The sequence below is a fragment of the Scyliorhinus torazame genome, chromosome 22, assembly GCF_047496885.1.
Source record: "Scyliorhinus torazame isolate Kashiwa2021f chromosome 22, sScyTor2.1, whole genome shotgun sequence".
In the NCBI taxonomy this organism is placed as follows: Eukaryota; Metazoa; Chordata; class Chondrichthyes; order Carcharhiniformes; family Scyliorhinidae; genus Scyliorhinus; species Scyliorhinus torazame.
The window spans coordinates 20696124-20708581 of record NC_092728.1 but is presented as its reverse complement, the minus strand read 5'-3'; the positions used below and the strand labels follow the sequence as shown (position 1 = coordinate 20708581).

At 52.1% G+C, this 12458-nt stretch overlaps 1 protein-coding gene across 1 annotated transcript in view; it reads right to left on the bottom strand.

Annotated features, from left to right (window-relative positions):
• tafazzin (tafazzin, phospholipid-lysophospholipid transacylase) overlaps positions 1 to 12458 on the bottom strand; it is a 38436-nt gene that overhangs the window by 13695 nt on the left and 12283 nt on the right. Inside the window, exons 3-4 of the mRNA XM_072489028.1 lie at positions 9892 to 9937; positions 4946 to 5031 (exon numbers count right to left, since the gene is read on the bottom strand). Of these exons, the coding sequence (XP_072345129.1) occupies positions 4946 to 5031; positions 9892 to 9937 (132 nt within the window). The remainder of the gene's footprint in view (positions 1 to 4945; positions 5032 to 9891; positions 9938 to 12458) is intronic.

Below are 12458 nucleotides of genomic sequence, written 5' to 3'. Positions count from 1 at the left end.
CCCCCAGCACCCTGTGTTACTGACTGTATCTCTACTGATGTTAATCCAGCTCCCTCACACTGTCACTCAGTAACCCCTCTACCCAGCACCCTGTGTTACTGACTGTATCTGTACTGATGTTAATCCAGCTCCCTCACACTGTCACTCAGTAACCCCTCTCCCCCAGCACCCTGTGTTACTGACTGTATCTCTACAGATGTTAATCCAGCTCCCTCACAGTCACTCAGTAACCCCTCCCCCCCAGCACCCTGTGTTACTGACTGTATCTCTACTGATGTTAATCCAGCTCCCTCACACTGTCACTCAGTAACCCCTCTCCCCCAGCACCCGGTGTTACTGACTGTATCTGTACTGATGTTAATTCAGCTCCCTCACACTGTCACTCAGTAACCCCTCTCCCCCAGCACCCTGTGTTACTGACTGTATCTGTACTGATGTTAATCCAGCTCCCTCACACTGTCACTCAGTAACCCCTCTCCCCCAGCACCCGGTGTTACTGACTGTATCTGTACTGATGTTAATTCAGCTCCCTCACACTGTCACTCAGTAACCCCTCTCCCCCAGCACCCTGTGTTACTGACTGTATCTGTACTGATGTTAATTCAGCTCCCTCACACTGTCACTCAGTAACCCCTCTCCTCCAGCACCCTGTGTTACTGACTATCTGTACTGATGTTAATCCAGCTCCCTCACACTGTCACTCAGTAACCCCTCCCCCCAACACCCTGTGTTACTGACTGTATCTGTACTAATGTTAATCCAGCTCCCTCACACTGTCACTCAGTAACCCCTCCCCCCTCCCCCAACACCCTGTGTTACAGACTGTATCTCTACTGATGTTAATCCAGTTCCCTCACACTGTCACTCAGTAACCCCTCTCACCCAGCACCCTGTGTTACTAACTGTATCTCTACTGATGTTAATCCAGCTCCCTCTCACTGTCACTCAGTAACCCCACTCACCCAGCACCCTGTGTTACTGACTGTATCTCTACTGATGTTAATCCAGCTCCCTCACACTGTCACTCAGTAACCCCTCTCCCCCAGCACCCCGTGTTCCTGACTGTATCTCTACTGATGTTAATCCAGCTCCCTCACACTGTCACTCAGTAACCCCTCTCCCCCAGCACCCTGTGTTACAGACTGTATCTCTACTGATGTTAATCCAGCTCCCTCACACTGTCACTCAGTAACCCCACTCCCCCAACACCCTGTGTTACAGACTGTATCTCTACGGATGTTAATCCAGCTCCCTCACACTGTCACTCAGTAACCCCTCCCCCCCCCAACGCCCTGTGTTACTGACTGTATCTCTACAGATGTTAATCCAGCTCCCTCACACTGTCACTCAGTGAGCCCTCTCCCCCAGCGCCCTGTGTTACTGACTGTATCTCTACTGATGTTAATCCAGCTCCCTCACACTGCCACTCAGTAACCCCTCTCCCCCCAGCACCCTGTGTTACTCACTGTATCTCTACAGATGTTAATCCAGCTCCTTCACACTGTCACTCAGTAATCTCTCCCCCAGCACCCTGTGTTACTGACTGTATGTGTTGATGTTAATCCAGCGCCCTCACCGTCACTCAGTAACCTCTCCCCCAGCACCCTGTGTTACTGACTGTATCTCTACTGATGTTAATCCACCTCCCTCACACTGTCACTCAGTAACCCCTCTCCCCCAGCACCCTGTGTTATTGACTGTATCTCTACCGATGTTAATCGAGCTCCCTCACTCTGCCACTCAGTAACCCCTCTCCCCCCAGCACCCTGTGTTACTGACTGTATCTCTACAGATGTTAATCCAGCTCCCTCACACTGTCACTCAGTAACCCCTCTCCCCCAGCACCCTGTGTTATTGACTGTATCTCTACCGGTGTTAATCCAGCTCCCTCACTCTGTCACTCAGTAACCCCTCTGCCCCCAGCACCCTGTGTTACTGACTGTATCTGTACCGATGTTAATCCAGCTCCCTCACACTGTCACTCAGTAACCCCTCTCCCCCAGCACCCTGTGTTACTCACTGTATCTCTATTGATGTTAATCCAGCTCCCTCACACTGTCACTCAGTAACCCCTCTCCCCCAGCACCCTGCGTTACTGACTGTATCTCTACGGATGTTAATCCAGCTCCCTCACACTGTCACTCAGTAACCCCTCCCCCCTAGCACCCTGTATTACTGACTGTATCTCTACCGGTGTTAATCCAGCTCCCTTACTCTGTCACTCAGTAACCCCTCTGCCCCCAGCACCCTGTGTTACTGACTGTATCTCTACTGATGTTAATCCAGCTCCCTCACACTGTCACTCAGTAACCCCTCTCCCTCAGAACCCTGTGTTACTGACTGTATTTCTACTGATGTTAATCCAGCTCCCTCACACTCACTCAGTAACCCCTCTCCCTCAGAACCGTGTTACTGACTGTATCTCTATTGATGTTAATCCAGCTCCCTCACACTGTCACTCAGTAACCCCTTTCCCCCAGCACCCTGTGTTACTGACTGTATCTGTACTGATGTTAATCCAGCTCCCTCACACTGTCACTCAGTAACCCCTCTCCCCCAGCACCCTGTGTTACTGACTGTATCTGTACTGATGTTAATCCAGCTCCCTCACACTGTCACTCAGTAATCCCTCTCCCCCCAGCACCCGGTGTTACTGTGTCTCTATGGATGTTAATCCAGCTCCCTCACACTGTCACTCAATAACCCCTCACCCCCAGCACCCTGTGTTACTGACTGTTTCTCTATTGATGTTAATCCAGCTCCCTCACACTGTCACTCAGTAACCCCTCTCCCCCAGCACGCTGTGATACTGACTGTATCTGTACTGATGTTAATCCAGCTCCCTCACACTGTCACTCAGTAACCCCTCCCCCCCAGCACCCTGTGTTACTGACTGTATCTCTACTGATGTTAATCCAGCTCCCTCACACTGTCACTCAGTAACCCCTCTCCCCAGCACCCTGTGTTACTGACTGTATTTCTACTGATGTTAATCCAGCTCCCTTACACTGTCACTCAGTAACCCTTTCCACTCAGCACCCTGTGTTACTGACTGTATCTCTACTAATGTTAATCCAGCTCCCTCACACTGTCACTCAGTAACCCCTCTCCCCCCAGCACCCTGTGTTACTGACTGTATCTCTACCGGTGTTCATCCAGCTCCCTCACACTGTCGCTCAGTAACCTCTCTCCCCCAGCACCCTGTGTTACTGACTGTATCTCTACTGATGTTAATCCAGCTCCCTCACACTGTCACTCAGTAACCCCTCTCCCCCCAGCACCCTGTGTTACTGATTGTATCTCTACTGATGTTGAGCCAGCTCCCTCACACTGTCACTCGGTAACCACATTTCCCAGGATCCTGTGTTACTGACTGTATCTCTACCGGTGTTAATCCAGCTCCCTCACACTGTCGCTCAGTAACCCCTCTCCCCCAGCACCCTGTGTTACTGACTGTATCTCTACTGATGTTAATCCAGCTCCCTCACACCATCACTCAGTAACCTCTCTCCCCCAGCACCCTGTGTTCCTGACTGTATCTCTACTGATGTTAATCCAGTTCCCTCAGACTGTCACTCGGGAACCCCATTCCCCCAGCACCCTGTGTTACTGACTGTATCTCTATTGATGTTAATCCAGCTCCCTCACACTGTCACTCAGTAACCCCTCTCCCCCAGCACCCTCTGTTACTGACTGTATCTCTACTGATGTTAATCCAGTTCCCTCAGACTGTCACTCGGGAACCCCATTCCCCCAGCACCCTGTGTTACTGACAGTATCTCTATTGATGTTAATCCAGCTCCCTCACACTGTCACTCAGTAACCCCTGTCCCCCAGCACCCTGTGTTACTGACTGTATCTCTACTGATGTTAATCCAGCTCCCTCACACTGTCACTCAGTAACCCCTCTCCCCCAGCACCCTGTATTACTGACTGTATCTCTACTGATGTTAATCCAGCTCCCTCACACTGACACTCGGGAACCCCATTCCCCCAGCACCCTGTGTTCCTGACTGTATCGCTACTGATGTTAATCCAGCTCCCTCACACTGTCACTCAGTAACCCCTCTCCCCCAGCACCCTGTATTACTGACTGTATCTCTATTGATGTTAATCCAGCTCCCTCACACTGACACTCGGGAACCCCATTCCCCCAGCACCCTGTGTTCCTGACTGTATCGCTACTGATGTTAATCCAGCTCCCTCACACTGTCACTCAGTAACCCCTCTCCCCCAGCACCCTCTGTTCCTGACTGTATCTCTACTGATGTTAATCCAGCTCCCTCACACTGTAACTCAGTAACTCCTCTCCCCCAGCACCCTGTGTTAGTGACTGTATCTCTACTGATGTTAATCCAGCTCCCTCACACTGTCACTCAGTAACCCCTCTCCCCCAGCACCCTGTGTTACTGACTGTATCTCTACTGATGTTAATCCAGCTCCCTCACACTGTCACTCAGTAACCCCTCTCACCCAGCACCCTGTGTTAGTGACTGTATCTCTACTGATGTTAATCCAGCTCCCTCACACTGTCACTCAGTAACCCCTCTCCCCCAGCACCCTGTGTTACTGACTCTATCTCTACTGATGTTAATCCAGCTCCCTCACACTGTCACTCAGTAACCTCTCCCCCAGCACCCTGTGTTACTGACTGTATCTCTACTGATGTTAATCCAGCTCCCTCACACTGTCACTCAGTAACTCCTCTCCCCCCAGCACCCTGTGTTACTGGCTGTATCTCTACTGATGTTAATCCAGCTCCCTCACACTGTCACTCAGTAACCCCTCTCCCCCAGCACCCTGTGTTACTGGCTGTATCTCTACTGATGTTAATCCAGCTCCCTCACACTGACACTCGGGAACCCCATTCCCCCTGCACCCTCCGTTACTCTCTACTGATCCCTGATCCTAACCAATTTCTCTCTCACTCCAGCAGGTTCCATACCTCGAATCACAGGAACACACTTTCCCAAACTGAAGAACTTGGAATGCAATTCCTTGGTGAAGCAAATATCAGCAGCAGTCGGAGTCCTGCATTGCAGAAAGTGGGAGTATTAGTTTGACGTCCCATGACACTGGCCCACGATCACGGGCCTTATCGTAACCAAAGGTAAATCACTGCACGTTCGGCACTGCGTAGAGTCCTGTGTTCTTTAGCACGGCCGGGCCAGAGCGTGCCAGCCCCCCACCCCCCGCCGCCCAGCATATCTTTTCTTAAATTCCAATTAAGGGACAATTTAGCGTGGTCAATCCGTCTAGCCTGCACATCTTTGGATTGTGGGGGCGAAACCCACGCAAACACGGGGAGAATGTGCAAACTCCAAACGGCAGTGACCCAGAGCCAGGATCGAACCTGGCACCTCGGCGCCGTGAGGCAGCAGTGCTACTCACTGCACGCCCAGCATACCTGACTCCGCCAATACTTACACATTGTTTCACATCACCATGGGGTCAGTCAGAGAGCAATTGCACCGAGGCTCACGCAAGGACAATTTGAACCCTACTCGGGGAGCATCCTTGGCTGACTTCATCAAGTCAAGAAATGGGTATCTGGGAAGCTCAGGACACGACAGGGAAAGGGTAGGAGTATGGTATTCTCATGAGTAAGAGCTTTCGTTCGTGGGGATGAAGGGAAAGATGGGCCTCTCGACTGTGTAGCATGTTGTCAATGTCAGACACCTGACAAAGTTGTGCAGCGCCAGGTCGAGTTCGCCAAGGGGTCTCTGGAAAAATCAAAAGCTCAAGCAAGCACGGTAGCACAAATGATTAGCACTGTGGCTTCACAGCGCCAGGGTCCCAGGTTCGATTCCCCGCTGGGTCACTGTCGGTGCGGAGTCTGCACGTTCTCCCCGTGTGTGCGTGTGTTACCTCCGGGTGCTCCGGTTTCCTCCCACAGTCCAAAGACGTGCAGGTTAGGTGGATTGGCCGTGATAAATTGCCCTTAGTGACCAAAAAAGGTTAGGAGGGGTTATTGGGTTACAGGGATAGGGTGGAAGTGAGGGCTTAGTGGGTTGGTGCAGACACGATGGGCTGAGTGGCCTCCTTCTGCACTGTATATTCTGTTCTATGCAAGTGTTATTGAAAGGACTAAGCCTAGCTGTCATTATTTGGCAGAGGGAGCTCGCGTTGAGCGTAGCACAACTGAAGAGCATGGCCCAGACTCTGCAACAGATGATGGTGGAGAAAGATTCTTTGATGCCCCAGATCATGCAGATGAACATCGATCGATCACAGGGGAACAGCCCAGTTGCCAATAGCAATGAGGGGGTCAAAGTCCCAAGCAGGTTTGTCAGGAGGTGGAGTTGGAATATTACAGTCAGCAGATCCTGGAGTTGGCAGCATCACGTGAGCGAACGGGACACAGTTAACGCAGTCCGTTTAGATGCAGAATCAAGCCAGACTCTGCTTTGGAATAAGGGTGCTTGAATGTGATTCCTCCAAGCTCCAGCCAACTCTGTACTCTGGAGATACTTATGGAACCAAATGTTGATTCTGCAAATGCCAGTGGGTTCCGTGTCATTTTTGGGATGGTCTTGCCGGTTACCGGTGAGACCCGATTGCCAATGGTCACTGCTGGTGACCAGTGCATTCTGGAACGGTTGATATAATCCCTTCCCTCATGCACATGCACATCTCTCCAGATTACAAACCTCACATCTCCAAAAACAAAATGTACAAAAAGTTGACAGAAAATCCGAAGAAATTGAGATGAATTTATTTTTATCCACTTGCAATAATAAATGAACCCCCAGTCTGCGTGGGTCTCGCCCCCTCAACCCAAAGATGTGCAGGGTAGGTGGAGAGGCCAGGCCAAATTGCGCCTTAATTGGAAAAAAATTAATTGGGAACTCTAAATTAAAACAAAAGAATAAAAAAGATCAATGAAATTTGGAGCACGGCAGCACAGTGGTTAGCACTGCTATCCCACAGCTCCAGGGTCCCGGGTTAAATTCCGACCTCAGGTGACTGTCTCTGTGGAGTTTTCACTTTCGCCCTGTGTCTGCGCGGGTTTCCTCCGGGTGCTCCGGTTTCCTCCCAGTCCAAAAATGTGCAGGTTAGGTGGATTGACCGTGCTAAATTGTCCCTTAGTGTCCAAAAGGTTCAGTGGGATTACTGGGTTACGGTGATAGGGTGGAGGTGTGGGCTTAAGTGGGATGCTCTTCCCACGGGTGAAGAGGGTGATGCTTGAAAGGAACAGAGGAGAAGGGGGGCTGGCGTTGCCGAACTTTAGCAACTATTACTGGGCGGCCAACATAGCGATGGATGCTGGGTGCGGGGTCGGTTTGGGAGCGGATGGAGGCTGCTTCGTGCAGGGGCACTAGCTTAGCAGCCCTGGTCACGGCACCTCTGCCGCTTTCGCCGGCACGGTACTCCACCAGCCCGATAGTGGTGGCGGCTCTTCGGATCTGGGGCCAGTGGAGGGGGCATGTAGGGGAGGTAAGAGCATCGGTGTGGACCCCAAACTGCGGCAACCACCGATTTGCCCCGGGGAACATGGACGGGAGGGTATCGACCGTGGAGGAGGGCGGGGATTGTGAGGATGGGGGCTCTGTTCCTGGAAGGAAGCTTTCCGAGCATGAGGAGGCTGGAGGAGAAGTTCGGGCTGGCGAGAGGGAATGACTTGGATACTTGCAGATGAGGGATTTTGTACGCAGACTGGTGCCGTCCTTCCCACGTCTCCCGCCGAAGGGGAAGCAAGACAGGGTAGTTTCTAGGGGAGAGGTGGGTGAGGGTAGAGTTCAAACGTCTACAAGGAGCTAATGGGAGCTGAGGATACGCAGACCGAGGACCTGAAGCTTAAGTGGGAGGAGCTCGGGGGGGGGAGCTGGAGGACGGTATCTGGGTAGAAGCCCTGAGCAGAGTAAACACGACCGCAACATGCACCAGGCTCAGCCTGATCCAGTTTAAGGTCGTGCACCGGGCCCACATGACGGTGGCCCGGATGAGCAGATTCTTCGGGGTGGAGGACAAGTGTGCTAGATGCGCCGGAGGGCCGGCTAACCATGTACACATGTTCTGGTCGTGCCCTAAACTCAGGGGGTATTGGCAGGGATTCGCAGATGTCATGACCCGGGTATTGAAAACTGGGGTGGTAATGAGCCCAGAGGTGGCAATCTTTGGGGTTTCGGAGGACCTGGGAGACCAGGAAGAGAGGGAGGCCGATGTTCTGGCCTTTGCTTCCCCGGTAGCTCAGCGACAAATACTGTTGGCATGGAGGGACTCAAAGCCCCCGAGGGCTGAGGTATGGCTATCGGACATGGCGAGCTTTCTTGGCCTGGAGAAAGTCAAGTTCGTCTTGAGAGGTTCGCTACTAGGGTAGAGTACAGATGGGGGATATTGAGACAGGTCCGTGCGTGAACAGAGCCGTGGTTTGCACTATGTTTAATGTGGAATTTGTGTCTTGACTTCTTTTTTTTGTTTGTACTGTACAATGTCATTCTTTCTATATGCCTAAAATACCTCAATAAAATAGTTTGATTAAAAAAAAAAGATGCGGTGCTCTTTCCAAGGGTTGGTGCAGACTCGATGGGCCGAATGGCCTCCTTCTGCACTGTCAATTCTAGGATTCTCAGATCTTTTTGTCATAATTATTATTTTCTTGGTCTGTATTGAGCTGATTTGCAGACAAAGACTGAGATCAGGTCATTGTGTGGAATTCATGCACGCGTTCCAAGACAAGGGGGACAGTGGGATCGGCCAGTCTGGGTCGCGAAGATCAGCCGGTTGGTAAAAGTGGGTCCCGGGAACGAAAGTTTGAAAAACACTGGTGTAGAGGTTTACCCTGTATCTAACCTGTCCTGGGAGTGTTTGATGGGGACAGTGTAGAGGGAGCTTTACTCTGTATCTAACCCCGTGCTGTACCTGTTCTGGGAGTGTTTGATGGGGACAGTGTAGAGGGAGCTTTACTCTGTATCCAACCCCGTGCTGTACCTGTCCTGGGAGTATTTGATGGGGACAGTGTAGAGGGAGCTTTACTCTGTATCTTACCCCGTGCTGTACCTGTCCTGGGTGTGTTTGATGGGGACAGTCTAGAGGGAGCTTTACTCTGTATCTAACCCCGTGCTGTACCTGTCCTGGGAGTGTTTGGTGGGGTCAGTGTAGAGGGAGCTTTACTCTGTATCTAACCCCGTGCTGTACCTGTCCTGGGAGTGTTTGATGGGGACAGTGTAGAGGGAGCTTTACTCTGTATCCAACCCCGTGCTGTACCTGTCCTGGGAGTGTTTGATGGGGACAGTGTAGAGGGAGCTTTACTCTGTATCTTACCCCGTGCTGTACCTGTCCTGGGTGTGTTTGATGGGGACAGTCTAGAGGGAGCTTTACTCTGTATCTAACCCCGTGCTGTACCTGTCCTGGGAGTGTTTGGTGGGGTCAGTGTAGAGGGAGCTTTACTCTGTATCTAACCCCGTGCTGTACCTGCCCTGGGAGTGTTTGATGGGGACAGTGTAGAGGGAGCTTTACTCTGTACCTAACCCCGTGCTGTACCTGTCCTGGGAGTGTTTGATGGGGACAGTGTAGAGGGAGCTTTACTCTGTATCTAACCCCGTGCTGTACCTGTCCTGGGAGTGTTTGATGGGGACAGTGTACAGGGAGCTTTACTCTGTATCTAACCCCGTGCTGTACCTGTCCTGGGAGTGTTTGATGGGGTCAGTGTAGAGGGAGCTTTACTCTGTATCTAACCCCGTGCTGTACCTGTCCTGGGAGTGTTTGATGGGGACAGTGTAGAGGGAGCTTTACTCTGTATCTAACCCCGTGCTGTACCTGTCCTGGGAGTGTTTGATGGGGACAGTGTAGAGGGAGCTTTACTCTGTATCTAACCCAGTGCTGTATCGGTCCTGGGACTGTTTGATGCGAGGCACTATGAGTTAGGAGATCTGTGTCCCAAACACTCACCATCGCAATCGTCTGATAATCTTCAAGTGTCTTAGTTCCAGGATTCCTGGTGGGGGATGAAAACAGTGAGAAGTTTTACAAACGCAAACAGCCATCGCTGATTAAAAGACCACGCAGCTGCTTCATCATTCATTCGATACAGAGCCTGCCACACTCCCTCAGTCAGGCTCTGTATCAAATCCCCAGTATGGCCCTAGGGCACACTAAAGTTCTCCCACAACAACACCTAAACACTTACTATACACATATACCCAGACGCACCATACAGACTCATTCACACACTATAAAATACACACACACACCGACCCACTCACAAACACGATCCTCGACTCACTCATACATACATGCCCGGTATCTGTCTATCTCGCAGGCCCCCCACTGTTGTCTGGGAAGGGGGGGGGGTAAAGAATTCCACCAACTGACCCCCCTCCGAGAGAAGAAAATCTTCTTCTTCGCCGTCTTCAATGGGAGACCCCCTCATTCTCAAACTGTGTCCCCCGTCCCCAGTTCAAGATTCCGCCCCCACGAGGGGGGGGAAACATCCTCTCAGCATCCACCCTGTCACACCCCCCTCCCTCAGAATCTGATATGTTTCAATCAGATCTCCTCTCGTTCTTCTAAACTCCGATGGGTACAGGACCCCGACCTGCTCAACCCTTTCCTCATCAGACACACCCCCTTCATCCCGGGAATCAGCCCGTGAACCTTCTCCGAATGGCCTCCGACGCGAGTGTATCCCCTCCTGAAGTAAGGGTAAGGAGGCCAATAGTTTACGCAGTACTCCAGGTGCGGAAACGCCAACGCCCCATACAGTTGGAGCAAGACGACCCTGATTTTTATACTCCATTGCTGCTCAAGATAAAGGACAACATTCCCACTGACATTGCTAATAACTCACTGTGCCTGCTTCCTAACGTTACAAGACACCCAGATCTCCCTGTACCGCGATGTTCTGCAGTCTCTCTCTCTCCGCTTCAATAATATTCCACTTGATCATTCTTCCTGTCAAAACGAGCAAGCACACGTCATCGTATATCTGCCACATTTTCATTTGAGCGTTCTCCCTCGCTCTCTGGTCTCCCTCACAGCAGAGACGTCAGGGAGGATGGGGAACCTCATTAAAGTGGACGAATCAAGAGGAGGAAGGTGTTTCCCCCCCCAACGAGTAGCGGGGTTAATAACCTGGGGAGGCTGGGCGGAGGCATAGATTTACGGTCGGGGGGGGGGGGGGTGAGGAATCTGGAACTTTCTGCCTGAAAGGTTGGTAGAGGCAACGTTTAAGAAGCATATTAGTGCGCTTGCTATAGAGCCGCTGGCAATTGCTCTGAGGGCTTCAGAGGGTTGGAAGAGGCTGGTTCGAGGGGACCGGGGGGGGTGGAGCACAGAGTTTCATTGCACGCAGATGACCTGCTCTTGTACGTTTCGGACCCGATGGCGGGGATGGACGGAATCATGGCGACCCTGGGGGAACTCGGCCGGTTTTCGGGGTACAAATTGAATATGACAAAAAGTGAAATGTTTGGAGTTCAGGAGAGGGGCCAAGGGGACCGGCTGAGGGAGCTGCCGTTCCGGTTAGTTGGGGACAGTTTCAGGTACCTGGGAATACATGTGGCACGGGACTGGGGTCGACTGCACAAGCTGAACCTGTCCCGGCTGGTAGATCAAATGCGAGGGGAGTTCCGGAGGTGGGATGCGCTCCCGCTGTCGTTAGCTGGGAGAGTACAGACAGTTAAAATGACGGTCCTCCCGAGATTCTTATTCGTGTTCCAGTGTCTCCCCATTTTCATTCCACGTTCCTATTTTAAGAGGGTAAGCAAGATCACTTTGGGCTTTGTATGGGCGGGCAGGTCGCCGCGAGTGAAGAGGGTGATGCTCGAGCGGAACCGGGGGGGGAATGAGGGGGCTTGCACTGCCGAATTTCAGCAACTATTATTTTTTAAAATAAATTTAGAGTACCCAATTATTTTTTCCAATTAAGGGGCAATTTATCATGGCCAGTCCACCTATCCTACACATATTTGGGTCGTGGGGGTGAAACCCACACAGACACGGGGAGAATGTGCAAATTCCACACGGACAGTGACCCAGGGCCGGGATTCGAACCCGGGTCCTCAGCGCCGTTCAGCAACCATTATTGGGCGGCTAACATAGCCATGATAAGGAAGTGGGTGGCAGGAGGAGCGTCGGCTTGGGAGCGGGTGGAGGCAGCCTCATGTAGGGGTACGGCGTTGGTGACGGCGCCTCTGCCGTTCCCGCCGGCGTGCTTCTCCGCCAGCCCTGTAGTGGTGGCGGCCCTTCGGATCTGGGGACAGTGGAGGAGGCACGTGGGAGCAACGGGTCCCCGATATGTGACAACCATTGGTTTGCCCCGGGGAAGTTGGACAGGGGGGGTTTCGGGTATGGCGGAGGGCGGGGATTGAGCGGATGGGAGATTTGTTCTTGGAAGGGAGCTTCCCTAGCTTGAGGGCGCTGGAGGCCAAGTTTGGGTTGACGAGGGGGAATGAATTCCGGTATATTCAGGTGCTGGACTTTTTGTGCAGACAGGTTCCATCTTTTCCACTCTTGCC